This window comes from Pteropus alecto, unplaced genomic scaffold, assembly GCF_000325575.1.
Source record: "Pteropus alecto unplaced genomic scaffold, ASM32557v1 scaffold87, whole genome shotgun sequence".
NCBI lineage: Eukaryota > Metazoa > Chordata > Mammalia > Chiroptera > Pteropodidae > Pteropus > Pteropus alecto.
Genome location: NW_006443225.1, coordinates 18,146,500 through 18,158,651, shown reverse-complemented (window position 1 = coordinate 18,158,651; position 12,152 = coordinate 18,146,500). Strand labels below are relative to the sequence as shown.

At 41.9% G+C, this 12,152-nt stretch overlaps 1 protein-coding gene across 1 annotated transcript in view; it reads right to left on the bottom strand.

Moving 5' to 3' along the window:
* Positions 1-7,219: 7,219 nt before the first annotated feature.
* PKIA (cAMP-dependent protein kinase inhibitor alpha) overlaps positions 7,220-12,152 on the bottom strand; it is a 22,333-nt gene continuing 17,400 nt past the window's right edge. The window contains exons 2-3 of the mRNA XM_006924044.3: positions 11,064-11,241; positions 7,220-9,389 (exon numbers count right to left, since the gene is read on the bottom strand). Of these exons, the coding sequence (XP_006924106.1) occupies positions 9,310-9,389; positions 11,064-11,214 (231 nt within the window). The 5' untranslated portion in view covers positions 11,215-11,241 and the 3' untranslated portion in view covers positions 7,220-9,309. The remainder of the gene's footprint in view (positions 9,390-11,063; positions 11,242-12,152) is intronic.

The following is a 12,152-nucleotide window of genomic DNA, read 5'->3' as shown; positions in this document are numbered from 1 at the left end:
CGGATTGAACCACGCGGGGAGAGAACACATGGCCACGTTTTCCTTTTTTTAACTGCAAGGGTTGTCTTTGTGGGAAAAGGCTCGTTTAAAATGTTCTCGTATGGTCTGGGAGTACAAGGCAGTGTTCTGAGAGCGGGCGAAAAACCTGGGAAGCAACTATAATTCCAGCAAAGACGGGCCAAATGTTGCTGGGTATTTAGTACACAGAGAAGTTGTTTACTCATCTGCACTCCCTGTAACCTGAGGCTCAAGGATTCAATGCAGTTTTAAGCTGGTCAGCTTGGCTGGAGTTAGGAAATGTCTTAACTGATGAATTTTTTTCCTGTATATCTATGACGGAATATCGGTTGAAGACATCAATTTTGAATTTTCTTAGAAACGTGTTTTAAATCGCCTGAATCTGAGGAAGATAAATGAGCAACAGGAAGAACAAGCGCTGTTTCGCTAGAATTGAATTTCGCTGGAAGATGGATGGATTGGCAGGTGGCTTATTATTTCTGGGGCTACAAGTTGTCCTAAGAATTCGAGAATAGAACTCTGCAGGAGAGCGAGCTGCAGTGAGCGTTACTGTGTCAGGTGTCCGCTCCGGGCTGAGCACCAGGGCCTGCTTTGGATGAGCAGGTGGGGAGTCACTATCTGACCAGCCAGCCCTTCGCAGGGCTGGGGACTGGAAGAGAACTTGACGGGGTCTTCTAGGGTGTCGGGACGTTCTGACCCCTCATCTGCGTGCCGGCTGCCTGAGTATATTCATTTCATGAAAATCCAAAGAACTCCACACTTATGTGCACTTTTAAATATTTATTATTCTTCAATGGAGTTAAAATATACTGATGGCTGGCCCTCATTCTACAATAAAACCCAAATCTGTAGAGATGGGGCCCAGTCATTAATAGTACGTTTAAAACTTTTCCAGGTGTGTCTGACAGGCGGCCAGAGTTGAGAGCCACTGAGAAAGAAGTATACATCCAGGTGTACACTCCGTACACGTCGCCCTCCCCCAGAAGTGTGTCGTTTCTCTGCTTTATCCTTGGAAAGAAGAACAGGGCGTATAGTTTCGTGATGGGCAATATGAGTAACCAGAGCACTTGAAATGTAGCTAGTCTGAATTGAGAAGTGTATATAAAATAGATAATGGATTTTGAAGAATTGATAGCCCCCCAAATGTTTACATTTTTATATTGATTGGATATTAAATGGCAATATTATACATAGGGTTATTTTACTACTGTATTTTTCTTTTAATGCGGCTACTAGAAAACATACAAGTAGATGACTGGCTCGTATTATTGTCCTGTTGGACAGTTCTGGTGTCGTTGAAAGAGCTTGGGAATTGTCATTAGAGAAGATGGACGTCGTTTTCGGTTCTGGCTTTGCAACTGCAAATTGCATGGTCTTGGACAAGTGACTTGAGCTCACTGAGCCTTCACTTGGTCATTTATTAGGAGATAAGTATACTCATTTCATAACGATTGTAGGAAACGGAGATAATTTCATCAAGCATCCGATATGTGCTCAGAACCTGGTTTTATCACCCTGAGCAAAGATCAAGGAGTCTTCTACCCCTTTCTATGATGCTATATAAAAAGATCTTTTTTTATCCTTGCATCACATGTTGTCAGCAGAGACATCTGGTGCCTTTAAAAACTGCGAGGACATCGAGGCCTGAGCAGAAGGCACTGGTAAAGGACAGCAGCAGCTGCTCTGCCAGGCGGGTCCTTTCTGCACCTCGTTGGGCTCCTGTCCGCTGCTTCTCACTTTCCCTGTGACATGTGGCTTTTTCAGCTGCTGGTTTCTTAACCTTGGAGTAAGTCCTCGTGTCTCCTTTCATCTAGAAGCCCTGAGCCTGCCTTCAAACACTTAACCCTCACTTTCAGAGTGCCTCCGTTTTTATGTTAGGCCCCTCGGCAGGGGCCTCACCTGTGTGCCCACCTGTGACTTCGTGCCTGGGACCCATCCCGCACTCTTCCCTGTGACTGATCCCTTGGAGCTGCTCTGCCAGCTGCTGCTGGGCTGTCAGGCACACCTTGGCGTCCTCGGTGACTTGCGTCAGCTTCCGTTACTTCCGGGTCCTCCTGCTTAGGGTCTCGGATTTCTCTCCTCCACCTGGCCCAGCGGATCTCCTTGGACTTAACGCTTACACGCTGTGCTCTACCCAACATGGATTGTTCAAAAAATATACAACCCCATGTTTTTCTACCTGTCTACCTCTGTTTGTGTCCTTTTTTTCTATGCAGAATGCTCTTTCTTCAATGAAATAACACTTGAAGAAATGGTTCCAGTGTCTCCTTTTCCATGATCTTTCTCGTTGAATGACATCTCTCCCCCAGAATCGGCAGGGGATGGTCCATGTCCTTCTAGTGTTGCTCGTCATCTTCGTACATTTATTATGTGTACGTACGCACTTGTCTTACCATCGCTATTTAAGCGAGTATACTTCAGTAAACCCTATGGTCTCTTGTGACCTTGTCTTCATGGAGAGCACATTCAAAAAAGTCTCATCTAAAAACCATAAATAATTGAAAAATATTTGCTATATAGATGTATTTCTCTTTAAGAATATGAAAGGTCAACTTCACGACCTGTAAAAATACTTTTTTCTCACTTTCCCAGTTTTCTTTGATTTTCTACTGAAACCTCCTAGTTGTCATCCTTCCCAAACTTTCTTAGAAGTTTTCTAAACCTCCCTCTAATTATTGGCACTTTATTAAGCAAATTTGATTAAACATGTTAGCCTGAAAAAAAATTTTTCTTTTTTTTTTTTTGTCTGCTTGAACCCTTACCTGATTTATCCCTCATGAAGATAAACTCTGGTACTGATTCTTCATGGAAAAGGAAATGCTCTCATCACTCCAACCCGTGTCTACATCTATTCTCCCAATTTTGTGTTACAAAGGCCTGAGAAGCAGCTGAGTCAAAAGTAGATTCTCATTAACTCTAAAATTAAAGAAAAATTCCTCATAATAAAGGATGGTGTGGTGACACAGAAAGTCTGGGAATACTGATAGAAAAAAAAAAACGATGTTCACTGTCGCATATTTTAGTTTTTATTGGTCAAAGATTTCTGTGGTCCTTTTTTTTTTTTTTTTTAAATTTCACCTTTTACTGCACCTAATACAGAGACTTAAGCTTACTGAATACTCAGTAAATATTTCCTAAATCGATGTGACGATTTCCTGGATTTTATTTAAGGCCATCTGGGAAGGCCGGTTCTGTTTAAGTTGTCCCTCCATCGCTATAGCTATTTTTACATAACTTTTTGCCCTTAAAATTTATGGTTGCGTATTGTTTTATAGATTCCAAAGAATGCGTGGGATGAAAGAAAGCTTAAAAATTCAACAGGATAGTCATCACTCACACCGTCCTACGCAGGTGGAGTGTGTACGATGAATCACAGCGGCCACTTGCGAACGTGCTCTATTAGGAGTAACCTTACATCATTAGCTTGGCCATTATTATTTCTTAGTTTGAGACTCAAAATGTACATAATACTTCTTTAGTCCTGTCAGAGTTCCTGTGTTATTTAGATTACTGCTATTTTTCTGTGTGTTTTTTTTCAAAGATACAATATTGAGGAAAAAAAGACTTGAAAGTTTTATACATATGTATCAGTCTCTTTTCTTTCTTAAGTCCATAAGATTGTGTTTCTTAGTCCCTTTGTATTATGTTCTCATTTTTTTCTATGACTACAACTTCCTTCTATGGCCATCCTCAATTCCAGCAGGCTGAATGGAGTTTGTACGACAGGATGCTAAGAAATACCTTTAGCAGAGTCACTTTTTAGCCAGACTGCTTACTTTGATTTGTTTATTTATTTTTACATGATTTTATCTGACATCTCATCCCTGTTAGGCCTTATCAGATCTTCGTGTGTCTCTGTGTGTGTGTGCAGCATACAGTTTGAGAATCATTTAAAAATAGTGACTGTATTGCATAAACTAGAAAAAAAGGGATAGAAATCAAGTTATCATCTGTCGTGCAATACTATGCAGCCTTTACTGTTTTCAACCATCAACTTTACCTCTGAATTACATTTTCCCCTAATCAACTTGTGTGTAAACTCTGTCTCTTAGCTATTGTGAACGTCAGGAGGGCAGACATTCATTTACAAATGCTTATTGAGTATTAATAGACAAGGAAGATACAAAAATGAATACAGGAGGCTGCATCTCTCAAAGAGCTCATATTCTAGCTGGAAAGACACACCTGTCAACAAATCACTGTGATCTAGTGAGATAAGTTTGAAGATCAAGTGTTAGGGGAGCAAGGAATATCAAGCAGCCGGTTTCTTAGGGAGGGGCTTACAAATGGGGGTGCAGCTCAAAAAGCTGTAAAGAAAAGGGTAAGAGAGAACAGTCTGAAAGAATCGAGAGAATTTGCGAACAACCATGACCAAGAACATCTAAGAACAGGAAAATAGCTAACACAGAGCAAGAAGTTATGTAAAAATGAAATATAGCACTTACATCGAAAAATTTTGCCTGGCTAAATTGTAGGATGTTTTAAATTAGAGTGAAACCATCAGACGTATGCATTAGAAGGACACATCTGGTTGCAAGGTGGATGGTAACTGATTTCCAGTGTATCCCTCGGATGAAGGAATAAATGTTCGACAGGAAGCAGGAAGCTTCCTCTGTCCCCAGAGACATGAAAAAAGAGAGCTGTGCAGCTCTTAGGTCTGCACTGAGGTTGCGAACGATGAATAAGCATCGTTGTAAACTTTATACATCCATCCGAGACAGTGACCGAGAAGGGAGATGGGCTGACTGATTTTCACTGGGCAGAGATGGCAGGAGGACAAGAAAGGAAGGAACGTGAGAGCAATGGGGAGAGAGATTAACAATGAATTCCAGACGGGGAGGAGGGTCGCTGAGGAAATACCCATCTTGAAATGATCAGTAAATAGACTGGTGCCGATTAGAAAGCTGGCGGGTTATAGTCAAATCGTTTTGTTAATTTTGACTTAACAATGAGAGATGCCAAATCCCCTTATCCTGGACTAGAAAGATGCAAAAGCTAGAGGGAGAGCGGCACTAGAGGTAACGCAAGCTTGTCGCGCTGGCTCGCGGGGTCGTCCCGCAGCCCTCGTGCTTTATCCGGTCACTCGAGTAAGATGAACTTAAAGATCCACAATCCTCTTCTGCCGCTGTGGCCTAAGACCTTCCCTGGACTCAGGCTGAGTGCTGTGTGATGCTCACTGTTTCAGACTCCAACCTTGGTCTCTGCTTGATCTTCACTGCCTGCGTCTGATAAAAATAATACGATGCAAAGAGAGCCGCCCCAAGATAAGAGAAGTTCAACTCTCTTTGCTACTCCAAGATGTTACCCTAATGTGGTAAAACCCTGGGTGTCTGCGAGCACTTTTTTTTTTTTTTTGAGTCATTTTAAAACTTTTTGGTGGAGTGAACAGGGCAGGTACGTCTGGAAGCCTCGTACTTCTAGATCTCCGGTTCTCAAGTCACTGGGGATGAGGGGGCGAGGAAAAAGAGACATGGAAGTCTCATGGGAGTACTTTCAAGGGCAAGTGTTGGTGTGGGAATGTATCTGTGTGTGCACGGGTGGCAGAGGGAGTGTTGTAAAAACTTTCGGGAGATCTTGATAAACACCTGTCTTTCTTCTGGTATTAGATCACTGTCCTGCACGATAAGCAACTGGAAACCATGGGAGTGACACTGGGGCTTTGGTGTGAGATGTGAGAGTTGGCTCTGGTAGACATGAAGCCCAGGGTGCAACGGAGGGGAACATAATGGGAGTAAAGGCTGGGAAAGGGTGAGGCCAGACGCTGGGTATGTCGCCCAGGACGCCTGAGGCTTGGGGTTTCTCCATCGTTACCCGTAGAACTGTCTGGAGTACCAAGTACGTAGTATGTGTTCAATAAATACTCTTAGTAGACTGTGTACATTTCAGAAAAATGTATTTCTTTTAATATCAATTATGTGAGCATGCAACATTGCTAAATACAAAAGTCATACAAGCTCACAAATGACTTCAGAGACTGCCACTCTTAATCAGAGAACAATTTAGGGCCCATTAAGACATCATAGATCATAGATCCTTTCCTGATTTCGCTCGATGGCTGTACATTTCCTCCCTCTTACTATGGGCTTCACTCAGAAGCTCTGCTGCCCTCAGGCAGTTACGTTTCATTACCCATCATTGCTTCTCTGAAGAGAAACAGCAATATCATCCACCTTCTAAAAAGCTGCATTTCCACCGGGTCTGGGTAAGGTCACGTTCAGGGCGTTTACAGTGTGCAGCTCTGGGGGCGGTGCGTAAAATTGAAGGCGGCCTGTTATCTACTGGGGAAAAAAGATTCTGTGAATTTATTTTAACAACACATTAGCATAGGATGCTTACAACTGATAAAAGGTAAATTTGATAAGTTCACACTTGTTTGCAAACGAGTGGAAAAAGTGAAATCGTCATATTTCTTGTTAAATAAAACGGGGTAGCTTGGGGCATCAAAAACTGCACCATGCTAACTTTATAGACTACATGCCAGAAAAATACCATTTGGGAAGTATCACACGAAAAGTAAATCCGAATTGAACTTCTGTGTTTTTTGAAAGTGCACCTTCGGTGACCTAGACGTGTCTGTGTCCTTGCTCGTGCAGGTAGCCTTGCGGAGCACAGTTCTCCTGCTGGGACTCAGCTTCTCTAAAATATGGAGGCTGAACCTGTCCATCTCTAAATGCTCCCTTCCAGGTACACATGTCCTGTGATTGACTTTAGTTACATGGCATGTGCTGTAGAAATCTCCTTGGAGATAGACAGGTTCGAATCTTACTTTCATTGTTCATTATCTTTTTAAGCTCAGAGAAGTTATACCTCACTGAGCCTCAATTTCCTAATCTGTGAAATGGGATAACATTACTTTAATTGAGTTGTTTGAGGATTAAATGGGGACATATGTGCTGGGCAGTGATTTGTATAAGGTCCGTTAGTTCATAGACATTCAGCAGGTATCACCAAAACAATGCCTTCGTTTTCTACGCTTTCCTTCTCTCGTTAATCATTCGATTCTATGTTTATCATTGACTTGCAAGTAAAAGAGCTTACGATAAAATTTGGAAGATACTGTGAACTTGCACTGAGCAACATCTGTAAAGTAGATGTTTTGGGAAGTAGATTTTTATCTTTGAGCTCGGGAATGCCTCTGGGTTTGAATATAGCAGACGAAGTAGCAGTAAGAGGTCAAAATAATTCAAAAGCTCCTTATGACTTCGCAGTTTAGCACTATTTATATATTCGGAGACAAGCATGACGTCACATGCATTAATCACAGTATATCACATAGGAATATAAACCCTCCACATATACTCAGCACTAGTCCTAAACTTCACAAAACCACGTGAGATCAGTTTGGAATTCCACAATTCTAAGGACGAAGGGGACTTAAGCTAGATTCACAAGAAAGCTATGAGGATAGTAAACGAGGATTGAAAAGGCGATTTTATGAGCGAGACGTTTTAAGTGGACTAGCAGAGATTGTCTACAACAGCCTTGGGAACCGCTTTCCCCACTCGTAAGTCTATCGAATTTTAACTGGATGTTTTGGACCCTAACGGTTTAGCTAGAAGGAAGCGCTCTAGGACTTAATTTTTCCTCTTTCTATTTTTTGAGAGACTCACACTATTCACATTTTTTCCTAGTTATAAGTGACTGAGGACCAGATGGTGTCCATGCCCTCATCCCGCTCATCCAAAAAGTAGTGTGAAGGGAGATGAGGGCAGACTTACCTTCACCCTGTACGCAAGTACCAAGGAGGCCTGGGTTGCTGGTAGGTCCAGATCGGTCACCTGCTGAGATGCTGATTAACCTAGTTCACATGGGTCTGTACCTGAGCCCTGGAGGAGTTAAGTGGGCTCTTTATGGTAACAGGTCTTCCCGCTGTCTGCTATTTGTCCAGTAATTCATGAGCCGTCGGCCTGGTACTGGTTCCTGATTTATTACCACTGATAACTGCGTTCATAATACCGACCCAAGGTTATCACACAGCTCACAGAAACTTTCCAGATAAGAACCACGATGCCAAAACACAGCTGAGGCCGCCCGCAGCATTACTGCGGGTTTTGTTAGCTTCTAATGAGGATCATTACTGTATCCGAATGCAGTTCACACTAATTATTAGTAAAAGTTTACAAACATTAAAAAGTGTATCATAACATTTGAATCTGATCGGGCTGAAAAAAGACATGAAAAACACAACACGAGGGCTTCACTTTTGTGATTGGTGTCCACATGATGGCAAGGAGATCCATTTCTCCATCTTTCTCAGCGCCCTGGAGACCCGCTGTCCTCAACATGTAAATAGTAGCATACGGCATTGTGGGAAATTTGATTCCAAAAGAACAAAACGTTTCTGGTTGTTAGTGTCATCTCGGCTTCTCTTTCCCACCTTTCCCATTCTCTCAGATCCTCACAATTAAAAAGCAAAATATTAGTTGGGAAAAGTTCTCCCCTTGGGAATAAAGTAAAATTTGTAGGTTGAATTCTGGTCTGTGCAGACGGCAGACACACTGAATTCGGGTAATATTCACATTAACGGATATTTTCAAAGGCCTGTATAATAAAAGCAAAGGAGACTCGACGAATCTCTCAGGCTTAATCAATTCATCAGCAGTGAATGGAGGGGAAAGATTAAGTTAAAAAAAAAAAAAAAGGTGTTCTATCCTGTGTACACCACCACACTATGGAGAAGAAAAAAAGGCAGCCCTTTTAAAAATGAGTGGTATAAAAATTCACAGTAATGTACATTAATTTTGTTTTTCATGAGCAATCAGAAGGGGCAGTGCTGAGCGCCTATACTGTACAATACAAAACAGTGTAAATCACACAGCAGGAACACACAGATACATAATGCTAAAAACAGTGCTTTCTGGATGGTTCTCTTACTGGGTGAATACTTGGGCCAGAGTTCTTTAAACTCCGGGGTTCAACCAACCCTTTGCAATTAGACACAATTAAATCCTCTGACATCGTGAGGGGCCAGATGCTACAGGAAGAATCATCACCTAGGTCAGTGCTACTCTCTACAAGCATTTCATCATATGGTCAAGTGAAAGGATCCATACAAAAATGACATCCGAGCACAGGCCACATGATTTCAGCCATTGCTAATGACAGAGGTAGAGAAAAGTCTGCCTGCAGCCACAGCCTCTGCCCCCACTTTTAACACGACAGTGAGCAGGCTCCTGCGATGCGACACGGCCATTTTCTTTTTCCCCTTCTCGCTCCTGGAGACCAGTGCGTTCCGGCCAGGCCTGGAGGTGTGAGACATCGTCAGGTGCTGATGAAGATCAGAACGGGGTGTTAGCTGTCGGATTTCGCTGCTTCCCCCTGAGCTTCTCCGCTTTGTTCCGTCGAATTTCGCTGTGCATCTTCTTCACCCTCTGTAAGAGACGACGGAACAAGGATAAAGGCAAAATAAAAACCATTACTTATATTTACCCGCTCTCAGGATATTGCATCGGAAATTTAAGAAATAATCCAGAAATCTGAACTCTTCATAGAAACAAGTGTATTTTCTTGGTAATTAATTACCCATCAAGAAAATAGTTTAAATGTTTCAAGGGCTGCTTAATTCTTGTTCTGTGAACTTGGGCCAGCATGACTCAAAAGCAAAATAATAACTGCATTTTCACAGGGGTTACTGATCATCGGTGCTTTTGATAAATAAGTAGGAAATCTCATGCCCAGGCCACGGCACTTATATATAGTTTCACAGGTTGCAGAAATCGCGAGTGTCTTTAGGCCGAAATTGGAAGTGGAGAGCAAGTTTGCCTCTTCATTCCTGTCTTATTTTAAGGATTTTGTGATAACGCATCTGATTTCTCAGAGGTTTAATTCGTTTAGATGAAAAGCAACAGTGGAAGATGAAAAGGCACATGGCAGCTGGTCATGTCCGCTGGTACACGACAGTGACAGCCTAGCGAATGTAAGCAGAACTCCAGCTAAACCACGCTCACAACAGTGTCCTCTTCAGCAATCTCAGCCAGTGACCTAGCAAACACTGAGATTAAACAGTGCTTTCTCTCCATATTCGGTCATTCTACCTGAGTGCAAGCTGTGGGCACTTGATTCAAAGATTCATGTGTTGGTTCATTACGAAGCAGCCAGTACCGCTTAGTGGACAAAATATCTGGGGGTGTTGCAGTAATGAAATTCTGACAGTCTTTGCTAAGAGTTTGTTACCGTGATTCAAATGGTTAGCGGTAAATGGGCCGGTCCCTTCTTCAGATGGAAATGTTGAAAGGCGATTTCTCCTTTACTCTTAACAACTATACACAAAACAACTCGCCATACTTTACGGAAATTGAAAGTAGTTCTATGATAAAAAAAAAAAAGAGTCTGTTCTAAAGGGGTTCCGAGGGTACGGCCAGGCGTTATGTATCGTTTCCATACGCCGCTTTCATCATTAGAACAATGGAGAGGCTCCCAAGATGTGCAGGTGGCTCTGCCTAAGATATGCAGATACAACAAGAACTTGATGAATAGGAGACGATCTTGAGAACCAGAGGCATGAAGTCAGATTAGGGAAGATGCAAGAGAGTCGAGTATTTAAGGATGAAAGTAATTGCGCACATACAAGATGAAGAATTCGACTCCCATGGGGACTTTGGAGACTTTGTCAGTGACTTTGAGACTTTGTCAGTGACTTTTCTAGGGACTTTCTGGGGACACTTCCCAGGTCTTAGCATAATATAGCAAACACAGAGCCATAGCTAAACGGATGATCGTTGATAAGTCAAGGGAAACACAGGGCAGGAACATCATTGAGTGTAAACCAAAAAGAAGCCGAAACATGGAGATTAAAAAGGACACCCCTCACAATTCTCAGCTAGTGATATTTTGTTTGTCATTTTTACAGCTGTCAATACTGTATGGGATTTGAGTGAGAAACCCTGTAAGAAGAAGTTATTGAAAACGAGTGGGAGTGATTGATTAAGAGATTAGTTCCTTCCTTCTATCTTGCCTTGGACTGTTGATAATTCTGTTACTTTTGAATTTGCCTTAATCCTGGTACAGATCATCCCGTGTTCATAGAGAGATGTGTGTCAGCTCACCTGTCTTGTTGATATCAAGACCTGCTAATTTCAGGGCTAATTCATTGCTGTTGCCACTCGCAGAGGAAACCAGGATGTCATGTATTGCATTTCTTCTACCCGTTCTTCCCGATGCAATAAAATCTGCATATGTAGTTTCCACATCAGTCATTGCTAACAAATATCCACATAGCAGGGACTAAAAAACAGAGAAAAATTAATAGGTAAATATAGGTTGGTCAGTGGTAAACACGTATCAAAGATGCTTGTTAAATTCCTGGCCTACAGTATGAATGTGAAATGATTGTCTTGCTTACATGTCCACAAAGCAAGCACACTTTGACTCTTGATCAAGGGTCAGAGACCTTTTTTTGTTAAGGGCCTGATAGTAAGTATTTTTGGCTTTGAGGGACATATGGCCTGTGTCCCAACTACTCATCTCTGTGGTTTTGGTGTGCAAAAGCTGTCGAAGCCAATTTGTTAAACAAACAGCAAACGGACTATATGCACAAAAATAGGCATATATGACCTGCATGTGATAGTCTGTGAGCACTTGGTTTGGATTATAAAATTCTTCTTTTATACCATTTTAGTCATTCTTCACTCCAGAGAGGAGGACTTGGAGATCAGTAGCACACCAAGGTGTGTGTGTGGGGTGGGGGGGGGGCGGAAGTGGCCAGCCTAGGGGAAGAAGTAAGCCAGTGCCCCGTCTGCCAAAAGTCCAAGAGCAGTAACAAAGTTGACCAAAATCCAGTGTGCTTTTTATCGTCACCATACACCATCTAAACAGTGTCAATGATCAGATGCTGCTCCCAGTCTGGGAGAGAAGCTCCCTTGTGGCCTCTTTGCTAAGCCATGCTTGAGAAGGATAACAATCTTTCTGGACTCAATCCTTGCAATAAAATTTCAATGTACAAAGGAGTCAATGAAAGTGAGTTTTCTAAAACTTGGCGACACACATACTTAATTAAAGACATAATGAAGAAAAATATTTTCAAGGTAAAATGTGAGACATGTATATTAACAAAAGAATGCCAAATGCAAACCTTTTTAAAATTATTTTTTATTTTCTAAAATTAAAAAAAAAATTTTAACTTTTAAAATTATTTT